This window comes from Pelophylax lessonae (assembly GCF_965119305.1).
Source record: "Pelophylax lessonae genome assembly, chromosome: 10".
Lineage (NCBI taxonomy): Eukaryota > Metazoa > Chordata > Amphibia > Anura > Ranidae > Pelophylax > Pelophylax lessonae.
The window spans coordinates 23,643,960-23,665,455 of NC_138777.1; the positions used below are offsets into that span (position 1 = coordinate 23,643,960).

The following is a 21,496-nucleotide window of genomic DNA, read 5'->3' on the forward strand; positions in this document are numbered from 1 at the left end:
ATCTCCTTATGGAAGTGGCTATTTGTGGATGGACATTTTATGCAACCTATCGTAATGCTATAATCTTTGTATATGGACTATAAACTGAAGGACTTATGAATAAATGGTTCTGGAATGAATCCTCTGAGTTTCCATTATTTCTTATGGGGAAATTCGCTTTGATATAAGAGTGTTTTGGATTACAAGCATGGTTCCGGAACGAATTATGCTCGCAATCCAAGGTTTTACTGTACATATATATATATACACACACATATGTATATATTTTAATTGCTATACACACACATATATATTATACTTTTTAAAAAGATACATTAACCACTTCAATACAGGGCACTTTCACCCCCTTCCTTTCCAGGCCAATTTTCAGCTTTCAGGGCTGTCACACTTTGAATGACAATTGCGCGGTCATGCAATGCTGTACCCAAATGAAACTTATAATTTTTTTTTTTTTCACACAAATAGAGCTTTCTTTTGATGGTATTTAAGTATTTTGCTCATGATGAATTTTAGAAGTATATTTTTGCAGTATTTCTATACACCCAATATATGCCTTTGCATTGTGTGCTTTGAGAGTGCTTAGCAACACTCGGTGGGTTGACACCATAAGTTCTCACACACCCATCTAGCCCTGGTATACACGTCTTTGCAATGAGTCTGGTTCCATAAATATAGAGGTTGAGATACAGTACAGCAGGCTCTGAGGAAGAATCGAGACCTCGAAACGCGTCAACCAGTCGATGTAAGGACTTCATATCTGTGAGGCGACAATCTCGATGCTGTAACATTAGTGTTGATGTGCCTTTGTCAAATCGATATTTGTGAGTATGAATATGTACTCTCTTTTAATAAAGCCGTTTGTATTGAGGATAATGTGCTAGGCTGGTGCGCCCTCTACTTATTTCTTGATTGCAGCAATAGGGCAACGCTGCAGCCGCAAGTCAAATGCTGGGCTTGTGGTTGCTTAGCATTAGTTCCATTTTAACCAACTGCCGACTGCCCCACGCAGATTTACTACGGCAGGGCGGCTCAGCTGCACATTATCACGTAGATGTACACGATTATGTGCACGCGGTCTTGGCAGCAAGTGCGCGCCGCCAGGGACACGCCCCCGCTGTGATTAGACAACGGGAGCCAGACCCTGGGAGGAGCGTGCTCAATTGACACCGGCCTCGCGCGATCTTCAGATAAACTGACAGGAGAGCCGTCTGCCTATGTAAACAAAGCAAGCGGCTCTCCTGTCAGACAGGCACAGTGAGATTGTGTGTCTCAGCTAAGCCGAAGCACCGATCTCTTTGTGCCTTTCACAGAGCCCCCGCCCCTCCCCCACAGTTATTAAGCACAATTAGGCTCACACTTAACCCCTTGATAACCCCCAGCATTACCCCCTTCCCTGCCAGTGTCATTTATACAGTATCAGTGCATATTATTTATCACCGATTACTGTATTGGTGTCACTGATCCCCAAAACGTTGCAGTCCCGCTAAAAAAATCGCTGATTGCCGCCATTACTAATAATAACAACAAAAGAAAAAGTCTAAAAATCTATTCCATAGTTTGTAAACGCTATAACTTTTGCGCAAACCAATTAATATACGCTTTTTGGGATTTTTTTTTTACCAAAAATATGTAGCAGAATACAAATTGGCCTAAACAGATAAAAAAAAAAAAAAATGATTTTTTACATTTTTTTTTCATTGGGAATATTTTATAGCAGAAAGTAAAAAATATTGTGTTTTTTTTTTTTTTTTTTTTTTTTTCAAAATTGTTGCTCTTTTTTTGTTTATAGCACAAAATCTAAAAAATGCAGAGGTGATCAAATACCACAAAAAAAAAAAAAAAAAAAAAAAAAAAAAAAAAGCTCTATTTGTGGGAAAAAAGGACATCAATTTTATTTGGGTACAGCGTTGCACGACCGCGCAATTGTTAGTGAACGAAATGCAGTGCCGAATCGCAAAAAATGGCCTGGTCATTAGGGGGGGGGTAAAACCTTTCGGAGCTGAAGTAGTTAACCTTTAAAAGAAAAAAAACAAACACTTCAGGAGATGGCGGCGGCAGGATCATCTGAACCCCTGAAAGCTGAGCAATGTGAACGTAGCATTCTTCTCGCTTGCATAACGCTATAACTTTTGCGCAAACCAATCAAAATTTGCTTTTTGGGATTTTTTTTTTTTAACCACAAATATATAGCAGAATACAAATTAGCCTGAACTGATAAAAAAAAATTAGATTTTTTAAATTTTTTTATTGGGAATTTTTGGTAGCAGAAAGTAAAAAATAGTTTTTTTTTTTTTTGTTTTCAAAATTGTCACTTTTTAATTATAGCGCAAAATCTAAAAAATGCACAGGTGATCAAATACCACAAAAAAAGCTCTATTTAGAAAAAAAAGGATATCAATTTAATTTGGGTAAAGCGTCGCACGACCGTGCAATTGTTAGTAAAGGAAACGCAGTGCCGAATCACAAAAAATGGCCTGGCCATTAAGGGGGGGTAAAACCTTCCGGAGCTGAAGTTAACAATTAAAAAAAAAAATAAAAAAATAAAAACACCCCATTTCAGGAGATGGCGGCGGCAGGATCATCTGAACCCCTGAAAGCTGCTGCTGCTTTCAGAGATGGTAGCAATGTGAACGTAGCATTAATTTCACAGCACAGACCCCAAAAATGTGTATTGTGCCAATGCTTGGCAAAATGCTGCATTGCAAATAACTAAAAAAAATAAATAAATATATAAATAAAAAAAAAAAAAAAAAATAAATAAAAAAATAATCGCAGTGCAGGATCACGCTACATTATGCACACGTTGTGCAATGTGAATGAGCCCCTATTCTCGTTCACATATTGTCCATGAATCTCAGCGCAGTCCGCTGGATTACACCTTTTATGAGGCAAAGAACTCGGATTTTACCTGTCAATCCACCAATCAGCCCTCTTTATACTCTGCCCCAGCTACCGGAATATCAAAATTTCAGGCTGCACTTCACTGACTTTTGACAAAAAAAATAAAAAAAATCCCCAGTCATTTAAAGAGAGTCGCGGTTTTTGCTGTAAATTAGTTTTGTAGCAATTGGTTGCCGGCTGCTAAATCCTTTCAACCAATTGTGAACAAAATGACTCCGAACTGCATAAAAAAAAAATAAAAAAAAGTCATTGAACAATTTTTTATTTTTTTAATCTTTTGTTCTTTCTTCAAGCAATGCAAAAAAGAATGTTATTGGTGTGCAAATCAAATGACATACCGACAAGACCGTGTTAATGTAACCTGCCCGCTTCCCTGAGGTTTGGAAATATAAAAAAAAAAAAAAAGTTAAAAGGAAAAAGAAAAAAAATCAATTTTGTTTGCTAGTGGCAGAAGTGGTGGATGGGTTTCCATGACGACGGCGCAGTGATTGACAGCCCGGTGCTGGGTAGCGCACGATATGTAGATTGCAAATGGTTCTCTTATGAGATGGAATATGCACATTGTGAGCTGCAGGGAGGCCGCAACATTGTATCCTTATCAGGGAGGTAAAAACAATTGTTACCTATTAGAAGGAATAAGGGGCCCCATATCGGCTGACATTAATGTTATAATAAACAGAGATTACATATCGCTTTGTATAAAATAACATTCAGGAGATCAACAGAAATTAATGAAATGGGGACCCGTGTGGATAGAAATATGGGGGCTGCCACTGCGATAGGGAGCACTGAAATTATCAGCCTAAACTTCACTTTTTTACCAACTGAATCACTGGAACAATTATGCAGCATGTGAAGTCTGAACTTCTGCCGGCATCCTCATTCCCAGTCAAGCAGTGCAACCAGGATCAGTAGGACAGCCCTACAGAGCGGACTTCAACTCATTCCTCAGATGTGCTGTAACACAGGTCTAAATTCAAGAAAACAGGGAGATCAGATTACACAGTCTGCAGAGGGAGCAGGGAGATCACATTACACAGTCTGCAGAGGGATAACAGATTACACAGTCTGCAGAGGGAGCAGGGAGATCACATTACACAGTCTGCAGAGAGAGCAGGGAGATCACATTACACAGTCTGCAGAGGGAGCAGGGAGATCACATTACACAGTCTGCAGAGGGAGCAGAGAGATCACATTACACAGTCTGCAGAGGGAGCAGAGAGATCACATTACACAGTCTGCAGAGGGTGGAGGGAGATCAGATTACACAGTCTGCAGAGGGAGATCAGATTACACAGTCTGCAGAGGGAGATCACATTACACAGTCTGCAGAGGGAGATCACATTACACAGTCTGCAGAGGGAGATCACATTACACAGTCTGCAGAGGGAGATCACATTACACAGTCTGCAGAGGGAGATCACATTACACAGTCTGCAGAGGGAGATCACATTACACAGTCTGCAGAGGGAGATCACATTACACAGTCTGCAGAGGGAGATCACATTACACAGTCTGCAGAGGGAGATCACATTACACAGTCTGCAAAGGGAGCAGGGAGATCACATTACACAGTCTGCAGAGGGAGATCACATTACACAGTCTGCAAAGGGAGCAGGGAGATCAGATTACACAGTCTGCAGAGGGAGATCAGATTACACAGTCTGCAGAGGGAGCAGGGAGATCAGATTACACAGTCTGCAGAGGGAGCAGGGAGATCAGATTACACACACTGTGGAGGGATCAGGGAGATCACATTACACACATTGTAGAGGGATCAGGGAGATCACATTACACACACTGTGGAGGGATCAGGGAGATCACATTACACACATTGTAGAGGGATCTGGGAGATCACATTACACACATTGTAGAGGGATCAGGGAGATCACATTACACGCATTGTAGAGGGATCAGGGAGATCACATTACACACATTGTAGAGGGATCAGGGAGATCACATTACACGCATTGTAGAGGGATCAGGGAGATCAGATTACACACACTGTGGAGGGATCAGGGAGATCAGATTACACACACTGTGGAGGGATCAGGGAGATCACATTACACACGCTACATGTAGAGAGCTGGGAGATCACATTACACAAATACCGCTTTCTCTCTTCTAGCAGAGATTGGCTTGTAGTGGCTTTTCTACATATCCATGAAGGTTTTGACTTTCTTGCAGCTAATCCCATTACAAACTACAAAAACCTCCCAGTGCCACAACCTCTGACCACCAGGAAAACAGCCTGTATAAGTATCTGAATCTGTCTTCATATGGGATTCCTGCAATCCTCTACACAACAGACCAGCAGAGGGAGAGTCGGCACCAAGAGCCAATGCGGCATCGTTCTGCCAATCTAACAGTGGACTTCTGCTGACAGGAGGACAGAGCAGAGTCACCTGCCGCAGCCCGACTAGCAAACTGGGGGCGTGTTGGTGACCCAGCTATTCAGTATGTAATGCTGCAACCGAAAATCCTGGTCACTGACCTGGCACAGCAGGCAAGTAGAACTGCTTGGATCGCAAGACTGGCTGAGCAGAATTACAAAGATTTTTGTACATAAGTCGGCCTTAAGTTAAGCGTTAATCAGCAAATTAAAGAAAAAAAAAAATTACCTTTGCAAAAATCAAACAAATCAAAGTGAGCTAATGAGAAGAAGACGCGTTACTGACTGCGTACAGGAGAAGTGCCGAACGTCTGGATATAATCAGAGATAGATTGCACTCAGCCGTGGAGGTAATTGATTTGGTAATGTCATTACTGATGGAAAAATTCACAATTAATCATCTCATTTATCTGCTGGGAGAATATATTAAAGGAAGCAATCATGACATAAACTCGGGGGCTGTCACTACCGATCTCCTTCCAGGAATACTAGGCAGCTGGCTGTCCTGCAGATCCAATGGCTTCAACACGTTCTCCGTCACTGACGTGGATGCAGATCAGGAAAGAGACCTGTCAGCCATTTATTGTTCTCTTAGGACAGGTCTGCTTTAAAGCCCAACTGAACTGTACAAAGTCTTACAGTTCCTTTAGAAAGCAGCCACAGCCTGAGTAGAAAAGCATGTCACTGGCCAGCATGCAGCAAAGGAGGACCATTGATCCCTGCCGGGAAGTAAAGGTCTCTCTGCAGAGAACTGATACTCCATCGGCTGAGACAAACCTTTAGCTATGTATAGTCAGTTTGCTCTCTCTTTCTCCATGTGGTAAAGCCGAGTCTCTATGCATTTTGTCATAATGACGTCATTATGATGAAACGCGTAGGAGCGTGGCTTCACGACAGAGAGAGCAAGTGGACAATACAGGCTTTCACTGAAAGATACAATCCAGTCCCAGTTCATTTCCTTTAGAAAGCAGCCACAGCTTGAGTAAAAAGCCTACCCCTAGCAAGTATGTTTTAAAGGAGGACCATTGCTCCCTGTCTGGAAACAGTGGTATCTCTACTAAGAACTGACACACCATCTGCTGATTCAAGCCTATAGCTCTGTATAGTCAGTTTGCTTTCTCTTAGTGCCGTAAAGCCACCTCCTTGCGCGGTTTGTCATAATGACATCATTACAGCGAAACGCGTAGGGTAATGGCTTCACGGCATCGAGAGAGACAGAGCAAGCAGACAATACATGCTTACATTGAGAGATCCAATCAATTCCCAAACCTTTAGCTATGTATAGTCCACTTGCTCTCTCTCTCTCAATGCCCTGAAGCCACGTCCCTACTTGTTTTGTCGTAATGATGTCATTACGACGAAACGCAAAGGGGCAAGGCTTCACTACATTGAAAGAGAGAGAGTGAGCTAACAATACAGGCTTACATTGAGAGATCCATTCCATTCCCAAACCTATAGCTCTGTATAGTCAGCTTGCCCTCTCTCAGTGTCGCAAAGCCATGTCCCTGCGCGTTTTGTCATAATGACGTCCTTATGAAAAAAATGCATAGGGGGGTGGCTTCACGGCATCGAGAGAGTGAGCAAGCTGACAAAACAGGCTTACATTGAGAGATCCACTCCACTCCAAAACTTATAGCTCTGTATAGTTTGCTTGCTCTCTCTCTGTGCAGTGAAGCCACATCCCTGTGCATTGTCATAATGACGTCATTATGAAGAAACGTGTAGGGGCGTGGCTTTACGGCATAGAGAGAGAGAGCAAGCTGACAATACAGGCTTACACTGAGAGATCCAATCAATTCCCAAACCTATGGCTCTGTATAGTCAGCTTGCTCTCTCTCAGTGTTGCAAAGCCATGTCCCTGCGCATTTTGTCACAATAACGTCTTTACGAAGACATGCATAGGGGCGTGGCTTCACGGCATTGAGAGAGAGCAAGCTGACAATACAGGCTCACATTGAGAGATCCAATCCACTCCAATACTTTTAGCTCTGTATAGCTAGCTGGCGCTCTCTGTGCATTGTCGTAATGACGTCATTACTTAGAATTGTGTAGGGGTGTGGCTTCACGGCATTGAGAGAGAGAGCACACTGACAATACAAGCTTACACTGAGAGATCCAATCCATTCCCAAACCTATAGCTCTGTATAGTCAGCTTGCTCTCAATGCCGTGAAGCCACGTCCCTACCTGTTTTGTCGTAATTATGTCTTTATTACGAAACGCGTACGTGCAAGGCTTCACCGCATTGAGAGATAGAGAGCAAGCTGACAATACATTGAGAGAGCCAATCAATTCCCAAACCTATAGCTCTGTATAGGATTGAATCTCTGTGTAAGCCTGTATTGTCGGCTTGCTCTTTCAATGTCGTGAAGCCACGCGTCTACCTGTTTTGTCGTAATGTCATTATGACGAAACGCGTATGTGCAAGGCTTCACCACATCGAGAGAGAGCAAGCGGACAATACAGGCTTGCATTGAGATATCTAATCCATTCCCAAACCCTTTAGCTCTGTATAGTCAGCTTACTCTCTCAATGCCATGAAGCCATATCCCTATTTGTTTTGTCGTAATTATGTCCGAGGCAAGGCTTCACCGTATTGAGCGAGAGAGCAAGCTGACAATACAGGCTTACATCAGGTTGTGGCTGCTTTCTAAAGTGGTTAGCACTTCTGTCTAGCTGTACACTGTTGTTCCCGGTTCAAATCCCAGTCGGGACACCATCTGCATGGAGTTTGCATGTTTCCCTGTGCTTACATGGGGTTCATACCAGGTTTCCTCTCGTACTCCATAGGTTGTCTCCGGTCTGAATTTGCTGTAGTATGTGTATGCGCATGCATGTGAGATAGGGCCCTTAGCTTGTAAGCGACTTGAGGGTAGGGGGGACTGATGTGATGCAATATGTAAAATGCTGTGTAAAAGTTGGAGCCAAGTAAATACCTGTAATAAAGAGATGCAAGGTGAACATATTTAGCCAACAAACTAAAATCTAATTTGGGGATTAAAAGTAATCTTGGATGTGAATTTCACATTTTTATATACTTTCTATACTCTTATATGATTGTACTGTGCAGAGTCTCCCTCTAGTGGCTATCTGCATACAACTGCAATCATTGTGGTCTCTGATCAACAACTGCTGAGATTAACCACTTCTGGACCGGAAGGATTTGCCCCCTTAATGACCAGGCCATATTTTGCCATTCAGTACTTGGTTACTTTAATGGACAATTGCGCGGTCGTGCAACGCTGTACCTAAATAAAATTGATGTCCTTTTCCCCCACAAATAGAGCTTTCTTTTGGTGGTATTTGATCACCTGTGCGATTTTTATTTTTTGCACTATAAACAAAAAAAATAGCGACAATTCTGAAAAAAAAAATTAAATAAAAAAAAAAAAAAAAAAATCGCATTCTGCTATATAACATTCCCTCAAAAAAATTAGAAAATCTAACATTTTAGGCCAATTTGTTTTCTGCTACATAATTTTGTTAAAAAAAAAAAAAATCGCAATAAGTGTATTCTGATTGGTTTGCGCAAAAGTTATCGCATCAACTACAGGAAAGATGTAATTTTTATTGTTTTTTATTATTTTATTTTTTTTACTAGTAATGGCGGCGATCTGTGATTTTTTGCAGGACTGCAACATTGCGGCGGACAGATCGGACCCTTGACTGACATTTGTGACACTTTTGGGGGGACCAGTGACATTACTACAGTAATCAGTGCTAAAAATATGCACTGTTACTGTAATAATGAGGGGTTAACATTGTGGGTGGATCAAGGAGTTAAATGTGAGCCTAGGGGAGTGATTCTAACTGTGGGGGGCGTGGCTTCTGAAATGACCATAGAGACCTGTGATCCTATATAGAAGGATCACATGGTCTCTATGACCATTCCAGGGAGAAGAACGGTCAGCTGTGTTTACAACAGCTGACCGTTCTCTCTCAGCGGGGAACGATCGTGGGTGTCAGGCGGCAATCGGAGCTGCCTGCCCCGTGCATCGGAGTCCCCGCTGATGAGTGGGGGGTGGGAGCGTGGCAGCGCTCGCCCCCTAGCTGCAGGTGCGTGACCGACGTATACCTACGTCGGTTCACGCAGGAGGGCCGCACTGCCGCAATATAACTGCAGCGGGCGGTCGGGAAGCGGGTAAAGAACAACTAGTTTTGGATAGAGTGGAATAGGAACAGACCCCCCCTATTGGTTCTTGCTTTCTGTGCGCCAGTTAGGGAGATTCCCTCTCTCTATCTGTCCTGTTTACCATTATCATTAAACGTGAAAGTAAAAGAAAATCCCAAATTTTGGGTTGCCTCCAGAAAAGTAAATGAAGAGGAAATCTTCCAATAGGGAGTTCTGATGACATGGAGGTCCCCAAGGAGGTGCTGAGAATTCTCCTAATTTGTAGGGATTTCCTCTCACTTCGTGTTTGGTTAGGAGACAGGAAGTTAAGGGAAATCTCTGCAATGGGACACAGATGGTGAAAAAAAAAATAAAAAAAATCTGACAAGGGTTATAAACCTCCCTTGCTCTATCCAAAAAAAAAAAAAAAAAAAAAAGTTTTGCCTTTAGTTCCACTTTAAATCCCAGCCACACAGCATGCATTGCATTGCATTCAGTTAGTCAGACTTGACTGGTAGGCTTCCACTGAATGATAGGAACAGTAAAACAACTGCACAGTACCTTAACCACTTGCCGACCGCCCGCAGCAGCTATACTGCGACAGGCTGTCTCGACTGCGCAAACTGCTGTACCTGTTCGCGGGAGCGCTCCTGGGGGCCCCCATTAGGAAGCCGATCTATGGGGCCGGCACCCGCCATCGCTCCCCACTGGGAGAGAACGACGGTCTGCTGTTGTAAACACAGCTGACCGTTGTTCTCTCTGGTATGTACACAGATCTCCTGTGATCCTCCTATTTAGGATCACAGGTCTCTGTGTTGATTCCACAAGTCCCTCCCCCATACAGTTAGAAAACACCCCCTAGGCTCACACTTAACCCTTTGATTGCCCTAGGTTAACCCCTTCCCTGCCAGTGTTTTTCCAGTAACAGAGCATATTTTTAGCACCGATTACTGTAGTAATGTCACTGGTCCCCAAAAAAGCGTCAAAAATGTCAGTTAGGGGTCCGATCTGTCTGTCGCAATGTTGCAGCCCCACTAAAACTTGCTGATCGCCATCATTACTAGTAAAAAAATAAATAAAAATGACAAATCTTTCCCCTAGTTTGTAGACGCGATAACTTTTGTGCAAACCAATCATAATACACTTATTGGGATATTTTTTTTTTTTACCAAAATCATATGTAGCAGAATACAAATTGGCCTAAAATGATGAAAAAAAATTAGATTTTTAATTTTATTTTTTTTGGGTAATATTTTCACAATTGTCGCACTTTTTTTATTACGCCGAAAAAAAAAAAAAAAAAAGAAAAAAAAAAAATCGCAGAGGTGATCAAATACTACCAAAAGAAAGCTCTATTTGTAGGGAAAAAAAAAAAAAAGTACATCAATTTTATTTAGATACAGCGTCGCACGACCGCGCAATTGTCAGTTAAAGTAACACAGTGCCGTATCGCAAAAAATGGCCTGGTCATTAAGGGGGCGAATCTTTCCCGTCCAGAACTCCCATTTATAGAAGGTCTGTGAGGTCCAACAATCATTGCAGTTCATCTGAATTTGCTATAGAAAGAGAACCTTATTTTGCATAAATGTTATTTTATTATGACTGCTGTGTTCCTTTTCTCAGATTCAGATCGGCACCCCGGGCAGGGAATAGGTATGGGAAGGTGTATTGTTTGATGCTCACATCAGAGACAAAGTGCATTATTCAGGAGCTCAGGAAGCCCACAAGCTGAATCGTCTTCTACAGATTCTATAATACCGTTGGGCTGGGGGCTGCATACTGTACATTACACAACCTGTACACTAAGAAATGTACACATCTGACATCTCAAATAGGATAACATTTCTACAAAATGCAGAACTCCAAGCACAAACTTTTTTTTTCTTATATATATATATATATATATATATATATATATATATATATTTATATTCCACAGTAGCTACAAAGGATGTAAACCCACTTTGTGTGCATCAAATGCGTTTGCAATCCCAGATATTATGTTCTAACCAAAGCAGTGACATCATCACTGGGCTGTACACAGCCAGTGCAGAGCGCAGAGTTGTGGGAGGAACCCACAAGACTCCACCCATTACAAACTGCCTGCAGAAATTTACTGGGGGGGGGGGGGGGGCGGAGACAAGACCAGTCACCCTGCACAAGGAGAGAGAGCAGCAGTGAGCGGTCTTTATTACAGGAAGTCTCGCACTGGATTGCTGCACAGATCTGGAAGAAATACACAAAGCACACCGAGATTCAAGAAGCATACACATGCTTATCCCAGGATTTAAATCATTCCTTTGCTTAGATAATATCTTAAACAGAAGCTCGAGCCCAACTCCCTAAAATGATTCAGGGATGTACTGTTTACCAAACTTTTTATTTGGTTTTGGATTGAAAGGAACAGTAAATACCTCTGTAGAGTTTCTCATTTCTACGTTCTCGATATTATCAAGAGGGTGGAGGCAAGGTTGGTCATGGGAGTAAATTATTTGGTCATGTGAATCTCATCATGCACTGGTCACAGCGCCTAGTTCATCATGCACTGGTCACAGCGCCTAGTTCATCATGCACTGGTCACAGCGCCTAGTTCATCATGCCCTGGTCACAGCGTCTAGTCCATCATGCACTGGTCACAGCGTCTAGTCCATCTGTGGTAAAATGTGCAAGATTTTGTCTAACACAGCACCTAGTTTCTTTTAGTTTTAAAGTGGTCAAGAAGGAAATCTTCCTTGGAGATATGATGGTCTACAAGTAGTGAAGCCTAGAGACAATTACGGGTGAAAGTCAAGTCAAGCAGTTCTTCTGGGGCTTTCGAGGAGATGAGAAAGTAGAGGAGGTGATTCAGGAGTCATCTTAGAAGGTCTTGAGATGAGAACTCCATGGCCACTGACTTTTGCCACGTAAGGGGGTATCCATTCCCCCCCCCCCCCCATTTAGTAAAGTGCCAGGTATGGAGAAGACAACAACAGTTGAGGTGGGAAACGCATCGGGCACAGGCTATTTTTAGCTTCAAGTGTTTTCTGGCTATTTTAAAGCACGTCTGCCACGTTCGGCTGCTCAGTAGCGCCCGGTGTATCATTTTTCTTAAAAACCTGCCCAGACTTTTAAACAACTTGGTGATAACAAACATTCCACCTTTACCAAACTAACAAAAGAACCGCACAAATTCTATAGCACGAATACACAGTTGGGCAGCAAAGCCACCATTCATACACAGAGATGGAAGAGAAAAGTGTCGGTATAAGGTGTCTTCCCTACCAAGCCAGCTACAACTTCCTTCATCTTAAACTCACAAAGGAGCAACCATTACATGGAAACTCGGCTCACTCTCTCATTTTTTCTTTTTTTAAAGGGAGAAAATTGCCCAGCCAAAAAAAAAAAAAAAAGAAGCCTGCTTAGAAATAAAGATAAAGAAACGTATCATGAAAAAAAAAAAAATAAGCGGCTTCAGAGTGAAATTAAAAGAGGAAAGAAAATAACAGTATCAAAAGGAACATTACAAACTATAAGACGCTGAGCAGCAGGAGAGTCTGCGAGAGTGGAACACAATATCTACTCACAAAATTCTCTTATCTACAAGGACTTCAGAGGCAAAAAAATGGAATGCTGAATATCGAGCTTGTTATGGTAAGCTGGCAAAAACTGAGGTTTAAAGTAGGTCTACTGATAACATTCAAGTTACCTAAAAAAAAAAAAAAAAAATCAGGCTTGAGTTAAACAAAAAACAGGGATTGGCTAAGAGAAGGGAGGGAAATTTACCAAAGTGTGCAAATTGGACCGGCCCAACAGTTGCCCTTTCCTATCTGCAATCTGTAAAACACCTCAGCAGGATGCCCCATGCAAAAAGGAACGTTAAAGAGACACCCTCATCTTGCTCATGCAAGGGTGATGTTGCCGGCTGTGGAGGGGCATGGCGTTACGATGGAGGGCAGGTAAAGTCAGTCCGGAGAGCGCTTCTCCAGAGACCTGCCCTGTATGACCAAGGTGACCAGGGCCGCTGATAAGCCAGTACAGCCAGCCCTCCTGTAGGGGGCCCGAGCTCTGTCACTTCAGAAGAGGGGCCCGGGCACCTGCAGGAGAGGAGAGCCGACTGTACTGTCATGTGACTCCTGTGGATCTACTTGCAACACTGCCAGCTTTCTTCCTCCAGCAGCTTGGCAGAGGGATCGGTTCTACATGCTGGCAAAGTGTCCAGATCTGAAATAGAAGGAGACAGCTACAGAGTCTCTGTCGGGTCCTGAAACTCCCCTCCGTCTCCCTCTGGTCAGTAGTCGGCAGTGTTATCTCCTGGCTGTCAGTGTGATGAATGAGCAGGAAGCTCCACCTCCCTCCAGATCGTGCACTCACTGCTCTGTTTCACTATGACCTCCAGGGTTTGGATGCTTCAATGCTTCTGCTGGAGGGGGTGAGTGTGGGGGGTGTTGGGGAGTTCCTGCTAGAGTGAAGGGGACAGAAACTTCAGAATTTTTGAGAGGGGTAAACATGGACCCAGCCTAGAACTGCAGGAATCTGCTACTGCACTGCTGGAGCTGGGAGCCAGTGTACACATCTGTACCCAGGCTTTTCTATATACATCTTAGTGCCGGTTCACACTGATGCGGCTGCGGCGATCGCATGTAATGTCGGAGCGCACTGCTCCTTCATTACATGCGATCGGCTGTGCGGTGCGAGTTTAGCCATACACTTTGTATGGCTAAATTCGCATCGCACCCGCAGCAAAGACGCACAGGACCCTTTTTTGCAGCTGCATCAGGATCGGATCGCACAGCGGTTCACACTTGTGCGATCCGATCCTGTGCGAACTGCAAGATCGCACTGCAATATGCAATCAAACTGGGGGTGTCGTTAAGATTACATTGACACCCCCAGCGTATCGCATATGGCAGTGTGAACTGCCAGGGGTGCGTTTGCGATGCGGGAACAGGCTGCAAATTCGCAGCCTTCCCGCATCGCATAAGTGTGAACCGGCACTTAAGGCCCACTTTATACTTCACATAGCAGTAACACACGTTCCTGCTTGCATTTTTTTTTTTTCCTTTTCGTAAATAGGTAATCTAATCACTTGAATGGGCTGTCATATGTGTGACAAACACATCATAGAGGCTCTAGTACCTATTAAGACATGCAGCTTTGCCACAGGACAAAACGCAGGTCTGATAATTGCATTTGGGGTGCCATTAACAATTAATGACACCACAAGTGATTAGCGCATTTGCAGTGCATTTACAAAATGCACTGCAAAACGCCCGTTACCTGTGCACTTTTTCACACATTCAGGAAACATCACACAAGTGTAAATGCGGCCTGATGCCTAGTATATACTGCTAGTTTTTTTTTTTTTCGTTCAACCCTGCGGGCTAAACAAAAAAACCCTACACCTCAGGTCAGAGCCGCTGTACTAACAATCCAATGTCAGTACAGCAATCTCCCCTGCTGTTCAATTGTGTTTTGACAAGGGGACCACCCACCCACCAGAAAACTCTGGTCAGTGCTCTCAGGCCGTTGGCTGAGAGGACTGATCGGGAGATGGTCGGCAGACCTTTTTTGGTCATGCCCCTTCGACAGAAGCCAGCTATAGTCAGACAGGACTGTGTACATGCCATGGCTGCGATGCTTTACTTCATAGCTGTGGCATTTTTAACGCAGGCTACAGAGTTTGACAGGCAGTACCATCTGTCAAACTCCCCATTGAGTTCAAAAGGGTTGCTCTACACCTTGAAGTCAAATAATTGGCTCACAGTTGCAATGCGGTCTCACAATGTAAAATTGCCATTCAGCAATTTAAAAAAAAAAAAAAAAAAAAACATGCCAGTAGCGAGGCTCTAATTTCTGCCATGGCAGCATACCATTGCGACCATGGCATTTTAGCGAATTGAAATTTCCGGGGAGGGGGGGGGCCCTGTCAGGTAGGTTGTAGGGGGCCCCGTGATTTCTAACAGCGGCCCTGAAGGTGACCATAACTGTTTTATTCTATGTTTCTTTTTACAGCTAGGTACACAGCGTTTGAATTGTATACTAGCAAAAGTACGCCCATTCACTGAATACAGAAGAACGCGTCACTGTTGTGGTGTAGCGTACAGAAGTATGCATCAGTAAAGTAGTGCTTAGGCATGCATCAGTGCAGTGGCAGTAATGGCAAGGGCAGGCATTGGTGCAGTGGTGAGTGAAGATGGTGCATGTGGGAGAGGTGGAGAGAGCAGCAGAAGGAGAGAATGGTGGACTGGTGCAGTGGTGAGAAATGGTATGCAGGTGTGGTGTGGACTAAGGGGGGTCAGCTGCGGTGGTGAGAGTAGACATGCAGGTGTGGTGTGGATGGAGGAGGAAGGAGGTCAACTGCAGTGGTTAGAGTGGGTGTGCAGGTGTAGTGTAGATGGAGGAAGATGGGAGTCTGCTGCGGTGGTGGGATTGGGTGTGCAGGTGTGGTGCAGATGGAGAGGAAGGGGGCCAACTGTGGTGGTAGGATTCCGCATACAGACGTGGTGCAGAGGGAGGAGGAAGGGGGGGTCTGCTGCAGTGGTAGGAAAGGTTGTGCAGGTGTGGTGTGCATGGAGGAGGAAGGTGGTCAACTGTAGTGGTGAGAGTGGGTGTGCAGGTGTGGTGCAGATGGAGGAGGATGGGGATCTGCTGCGGTGGAGTGATTGGGTGTGCAGGTGTAGTGCAGATGGAGAGGAAGGGGGCCAACTGCGGTGGTAAGATTGGGCATGTAGACATGGTGCAGATGGAGGAGTAAGGGGGTCAGCTGCAATGTTGAGAGTGGGTGTGCAGTGTGGTGCAGATGGAGGAGGAAGGAGGTCTGCTGTAGTGGTGAGTGGGTATGCAGGTGTAATATGGACAGAGGAGAAAGATGGTCAGCTGCAGTGGTGACAGTGGGTGTGCCTCTGTGGTGCAGATGAAAGAAGGAAGAGGGTTAGCTGCAGTCGTGAGAGCAGGCAGGGTTGGGGAAGGGGGTCAAGGTGCAGTGGTGAGAAGGTGATGAGGATATTGGGGGGGGGGGTTGGTTGCTGAGGCATGCATTGGTGCAGTTGCAACGATTGATAGGCATACTGGTGAGTGAAGTGGGGGCATGTAGAAGAGGCAGTGAGAGCCAGGGAAGAGGATGGGGTTCAAGAAATCTGGTGAGAGTGGGAGGTGGTTGGTGTGCAGGTGTGGTGAGGGTGGAGGAGGATGGGGCTCAAGAACTCTGGTGAGAGTGGGAGGTGGTTGGTGTGCAGGTGTGGTGAGGGTGGAGGAGGATGGGGCTCAAGCACTCTAGTGAGAGTGGGAGGTGGTTGGTGTGCAGGTGTGGTGAGGGTGGTGGAGGATGAGGTTCAGCTGCAGTGACGAAAGCGCGGTAGGTAAGGGGTAAAGGTGCAGTGATGGGGAGGTTTCGGGCATTGTGGTGAGAAGGGTAGTGCATGCTCATTGACGATGGAGGTGGGGGATGGGGAGAGTGCAGGGGTAGGCATGGATGCAATTGCAGCAATCTTGGAGACTGAGAACCCAAAACCTGGGAAACCAAAATAAAAACCAAGGGAGATTATCCAACCACAGCATCCACCCAAAACCGATATACATGGTACGGAAGGCTGAACTTCTAATCTAAGGGCTTGACATAGAGTGGTGGGAAATGCAGAAGTCTGACTCAAATTCATACAAATTCTTCACTGACTTCTTAAGGCTCAGCTGAGCAACTGATAAAACCCCCAGCGATTCCAGTCACATCGTACTCTGCTTGATCAATACACTTACCATGACAGCGATTCCTGTGAACATTAAAGCGGAGAGGAACTGCCATACTCTGAAAGGGGAAAAAAAAAGAGAGAGAAGATCAGTTATATCACAGCATTCTACCAGCTGATTAAAAAAATATAAAGATATTTGCAAAATGCAAGAAATACAGGCTCATGTAAAAAAAACCCATACTGCATATTAATATATCCAATGACAACAAACATAAGCTGTTAGATTTTGCATCCCTGTGCTCTGACAGCGATCATCCCAGGCCCCAAAGAGTAAGGCTGGCCATACACTATACAATTTTCTTTTTCAATTTTCTTTAGATTGACCTTCAACTATGTAATGCAACAGCCTGGCCTTGTTGCAAACACATCGAAAGTGTTTAGCTTTGACCTCATATTATATGGATTTGGTAAATCTAAAAGAAAATTGAATAAGAAAATTATATAATGTATGGCCAGCCTAAATATTACATTGTTTACATCAACCCTGTCTGGCACTGCAACTGCAGACGAGGACTGGGAATAAATAAAATAATGCATTCCACTTCTCTGTTTTTGATTCAAGGCCTTTGGTTCCAGTAGCTGAAAATGATCTCTATAATGCACTGCACTCATGTAATCACTGGAGACCACAGACTGCTGGGAAGCAGACACTTTGTATTGGTTGCAGAAGAGATCAAAACTATGTTTTGTTTTTGTTTTTTTTTTTAAGATTTAAATGTCGAAGAAATCAGTGTCATCCAAGTAACCTTACTAACAAGTGTTGACGTGTATCCAAACTTTGTTTTCTTCTCCTTTCCATGAATAATTTATGAAAAGCTTTCCCTTAAAGGCCCAATATGATCAAAAACAATGTATTGGCTAAAAAGCGTAAATACATTCTCTGCACAAACCAATTCCAATCCTCTACTCAGAAAATAACTATTGATTAATGACTGCTATTACCACTGGTATGTGCTTCACATATCAAATCAAATCTATATACAAACAAGTGCTGTGCAATCTATTTTACCATGCATTAAAAACAAACAAACAATCTATAGTAATGCTTAATTAGTGTTTACATAAAACCTAACCCCATAAATAAAAAATAAAAAAAACGGTGATAATAAAGAATCGTGCTTTTGTTTATTAGTTTTCAGATGTATCCTCTACCTCCACTTCTGCATTCACAGTGCACTTATTTTGTTAGCGATTTTCTTCATGCTTCTTGGTTTTAATAAAGTAATTTTTCAAAGGAAAGCACTTTGATGTTTTACCTTACGTTCTTTTTTTAAAGTCTTTATTTATTCAAACTTAAAGATGTGGACAAGATCAGAAAATGTGGAAGAATGTGCCTTTAGCCCAGGGGTCTCCTGACTTTCTAAACAAAGTGTCAGTTTACTGTCCTTCAAAATTTAGGGGGGCCGGACTGTGGCCAGTGGAAGAAAAAAAAATGTTCTGGGGGGTCAGTGGGGGGTAAACCGTGCCCCGTCGTTGGCATCCGTGGGAGGAAAAGTGCCCCCGTCGTTGGCATCCGTGGGAGGAACAGTGCCCCCGTCCTTGGTATCCGTGGGAGGAACAGTGCCCCCGTCCTTGGTATCCGTGGGAGGAACAGTGCCCCCGTCCTTGGTATCCGTGGGAGGAACAGTGCCCCCGTCCTTGGTATCCGTGGGAGGAACAGTGCCCCCGTCCTTGGTATCCGTGGGAGGAACAGTGCCCCCGTCCTTGGTATCCGTGGGAGGAACAGTGCCCCCGTCCTTGGTATCCGTGGGAGGAACAGTGCCCCCGTCCTTGGTATCCGTGGGAGGAACAGTGCCCCCGTCCTTGGTATCCGTGGGAGGAACAGTGCCCCCGTCCTTGGTATCCGTGGGAGGAACAGTGCCCCCGTCCTTGGTATCCGTGGGAGGAACAGTGCCCCGTCCTTGGTATCCGTGGGAGGAACAGTGCCCCGTCCTTGGTATCCGTGGGAGGAACAGTGCCCCGTCCTTGGTATCCGTGGGAGGAACAGTGCCCCGTCCTTGGTATCCGTGGGAGGAACAGTGCCCCGTCCTTGGTATCCGTGGGAGGAACAGTGCCCCGTCCTTGGTATCCGTGGGAGGAACAGTGCCCCGTCCTTGGTATCCGTGGGAGGAACAGTGCCCCGTCCTTGGTATCCGTGGGAGGAACAGTGCCCCGTCCTTGGTATCCGTGGGAGGAACAGTGCCCCGTCCTTGGTATCCGTGGGAGGAACAGTGCCCCGTCCTTGGTATCCGTGGGAGGAACAGTGCCCCGTCCTTGGTATCCGTGGGAGGAACAGTGCCCCGTCCTTGGTATCCGTGGGAGGAACAGTGCCCCGTCCTTGGTATCCGTGGGAGGAACAGTGCCCCGTCTTTGGTATCCGTGGGAGGAACAGTGCCCCGTCCTTGGTATCGGTGGGAGGAACAGTGCCCCGTCCTTGGTATCCGTGGGAGGAATAGTGCCCCGTCCTTGGTATCCGTGGGAGGAATAGTGCCCCGTCCTTGGTATCCATGGGAGGAATAGTCCTCCGTCCTTGGTATCCGTGGGAGGAATAGTGCCCCGTCCTTGGTATCCGTGGGAGGAATAGTGCCCCGTCCTTGGTATCCGTGGGAGGAATAGTGCCCCGTCCTTGGTATCCGTGGGAGGAATAGTGCCCTGTCCTTGGTATCCGTGGGAGGAATAGTGCCCCGTCATTGATATCCGTGGGAGGAATAGTGCCCAGTCGTTGGTATCAATGGGAGGAAGAGTGCCCCGTCATTGGTGTCAGTGGCAGGAACTATGCTAGTGCTATGTTAGTACCAGTGGGACAAATAGTGCCCATCATTGGTATTAATGGGAGTCTTTATGCCCTGTTCTTGGTATCAATCGGAAGAATAGTGCACTGTCGTTGGTATTAATGGGAATGTTAGTGCCCCGTCATTAGTATCAGTGGGAGGAATAATGCCCCGTCGTTGGGATCAAATAGTGCCCAGTTGTTGGGATCAGTGGAGGAATAGTTCCCCATCACTGGTAATAATGGGAGTCTTAGTACCCCATCGTTGGTATCAATGGGAGGAAGAGTGCCCCATCATTGGTGTCAGTGGCAGGAACTACGCCACACTGTTGCTGTCAGTGGGAGGAATAATCCCCAGAGGGCCAGATAATAGCAAGTAAGGGCCACTGGGCTGCAGTTTGGAGACCACTGCTCTAGCTGTTCCACATCTCCAACAGTTGTTTCCATATGTTCTTGAGTGGAAGAGCCACTTTAGTTGCAGACTTTGGTTGTTGTACTAATTTCAATTGAAGAGGAAGTGGATGATACATCTGGAGGCATTACTAAAAAAAAAAAAAAAAAAAAATAGTGACGTCACTCCCGCGCATGCGCGCGGCGGTCATTTTCCGGCAAGTGCCCGGCATGGAACTCTGAAGGTCCGCCAGACCTTCAGAGCGCATGCGCCGCTAGCGTCAGCGGCTGCATGCAGGGCAAATATCTACTAAACCGTGCAGGTTTAGGAGATATTATTATACCTACAGGTAAGCCTTTATAGGCTTAACTGTAGGTAAAAGTCACAAAAATACTACCACTTTAAGCTTTGCCCAAAAAAACAAACCTGGAAACTGATTGGTTTCTCTGCAGAGTTGCACCAGATATGGCTCCAATTTTAGAACCCCCCCCACCACCACCAATATATTTGATAACTGTATTGGATTATGTAGTAGATTTAGAGTGCATCTACAGCCCAAACTTCTTTTGAATTTTATATAGAGTGCGGAAGGTTGGAATCCATGTAAAATTTTTATTGGCACCTGGGGAGTTTGCCCTCTATTTGTCCTGGGGACCACTGTCAACAGGACATATTGAAGTCTATGTATAAAAAAAATTATTGTACAAATGTTACAAGTATATTTTATGGATATGGAGATCCTGTGATCAGCTCCATCGTGTTCTTTGTTTCCTGAAATACATCAAATCAGAGAATATACCGCATTATGGCCACTAGATGGAGTTGACAATCAGAGGAAATCAATATTCAAGAGTAACTTCAGTCCCCTTAATGATAGCCTTGTAACCCCCCCCTCCCCCCCCCCAACCTGTGCTGCCATCTTTGAAAATCCACCATGTGTACAGATAAGTCAGAGGACTCTGCCCAGCCTTTGGGACCTGGCAGACCCCTGCGAGGCAGTGGCACATGGGCAGACGACCTGAGATCTGGAACCCCCATAACTTGTCTTCCCATCGCACATGCACAGGGAAAAACTGTGCGCAGATGTGCCAAAGGTGTCTGCTGGGTTCTAAATGCCAGGCAGTTCCCTCTAGAAAATCTGGAACTTCGCAACGCATATGCGCAGTGAGGCACCAGGACCACAACGTCAATTCTTAATATCGAATTGAGGGAGAGAGGGAGGGCTGGAGC

At 44.8% G+C, this 21,496-nt stretch overlaps 1 protein-coding gene across 3 annotated transcripts in view; it reads right to left on the bottom strand.

The window, feature by feature from the left end:
- TP53I11 (tumor protein p53 inducible protein 11) overlaps positions 1-21,496 on the bottom strand; it is a 203,144-nt gene that overhangs the window by 22,284 nt on the left and 159,364 nt on the right. For all 3 annotated transcript variants that reach the window (XM_082270313.1, XM_082270312.1, XM_082270314.1), the window contains exon 4: positions 17,134-17,182. In XM_082270313.1, coding sequence (XP_082126439.1) covers positions 17,134-17,182 — 49 coding nt within the window. The remainder of the gene's footprint in view (positions 1-17,133; positions 17,183-21,496) is intronic.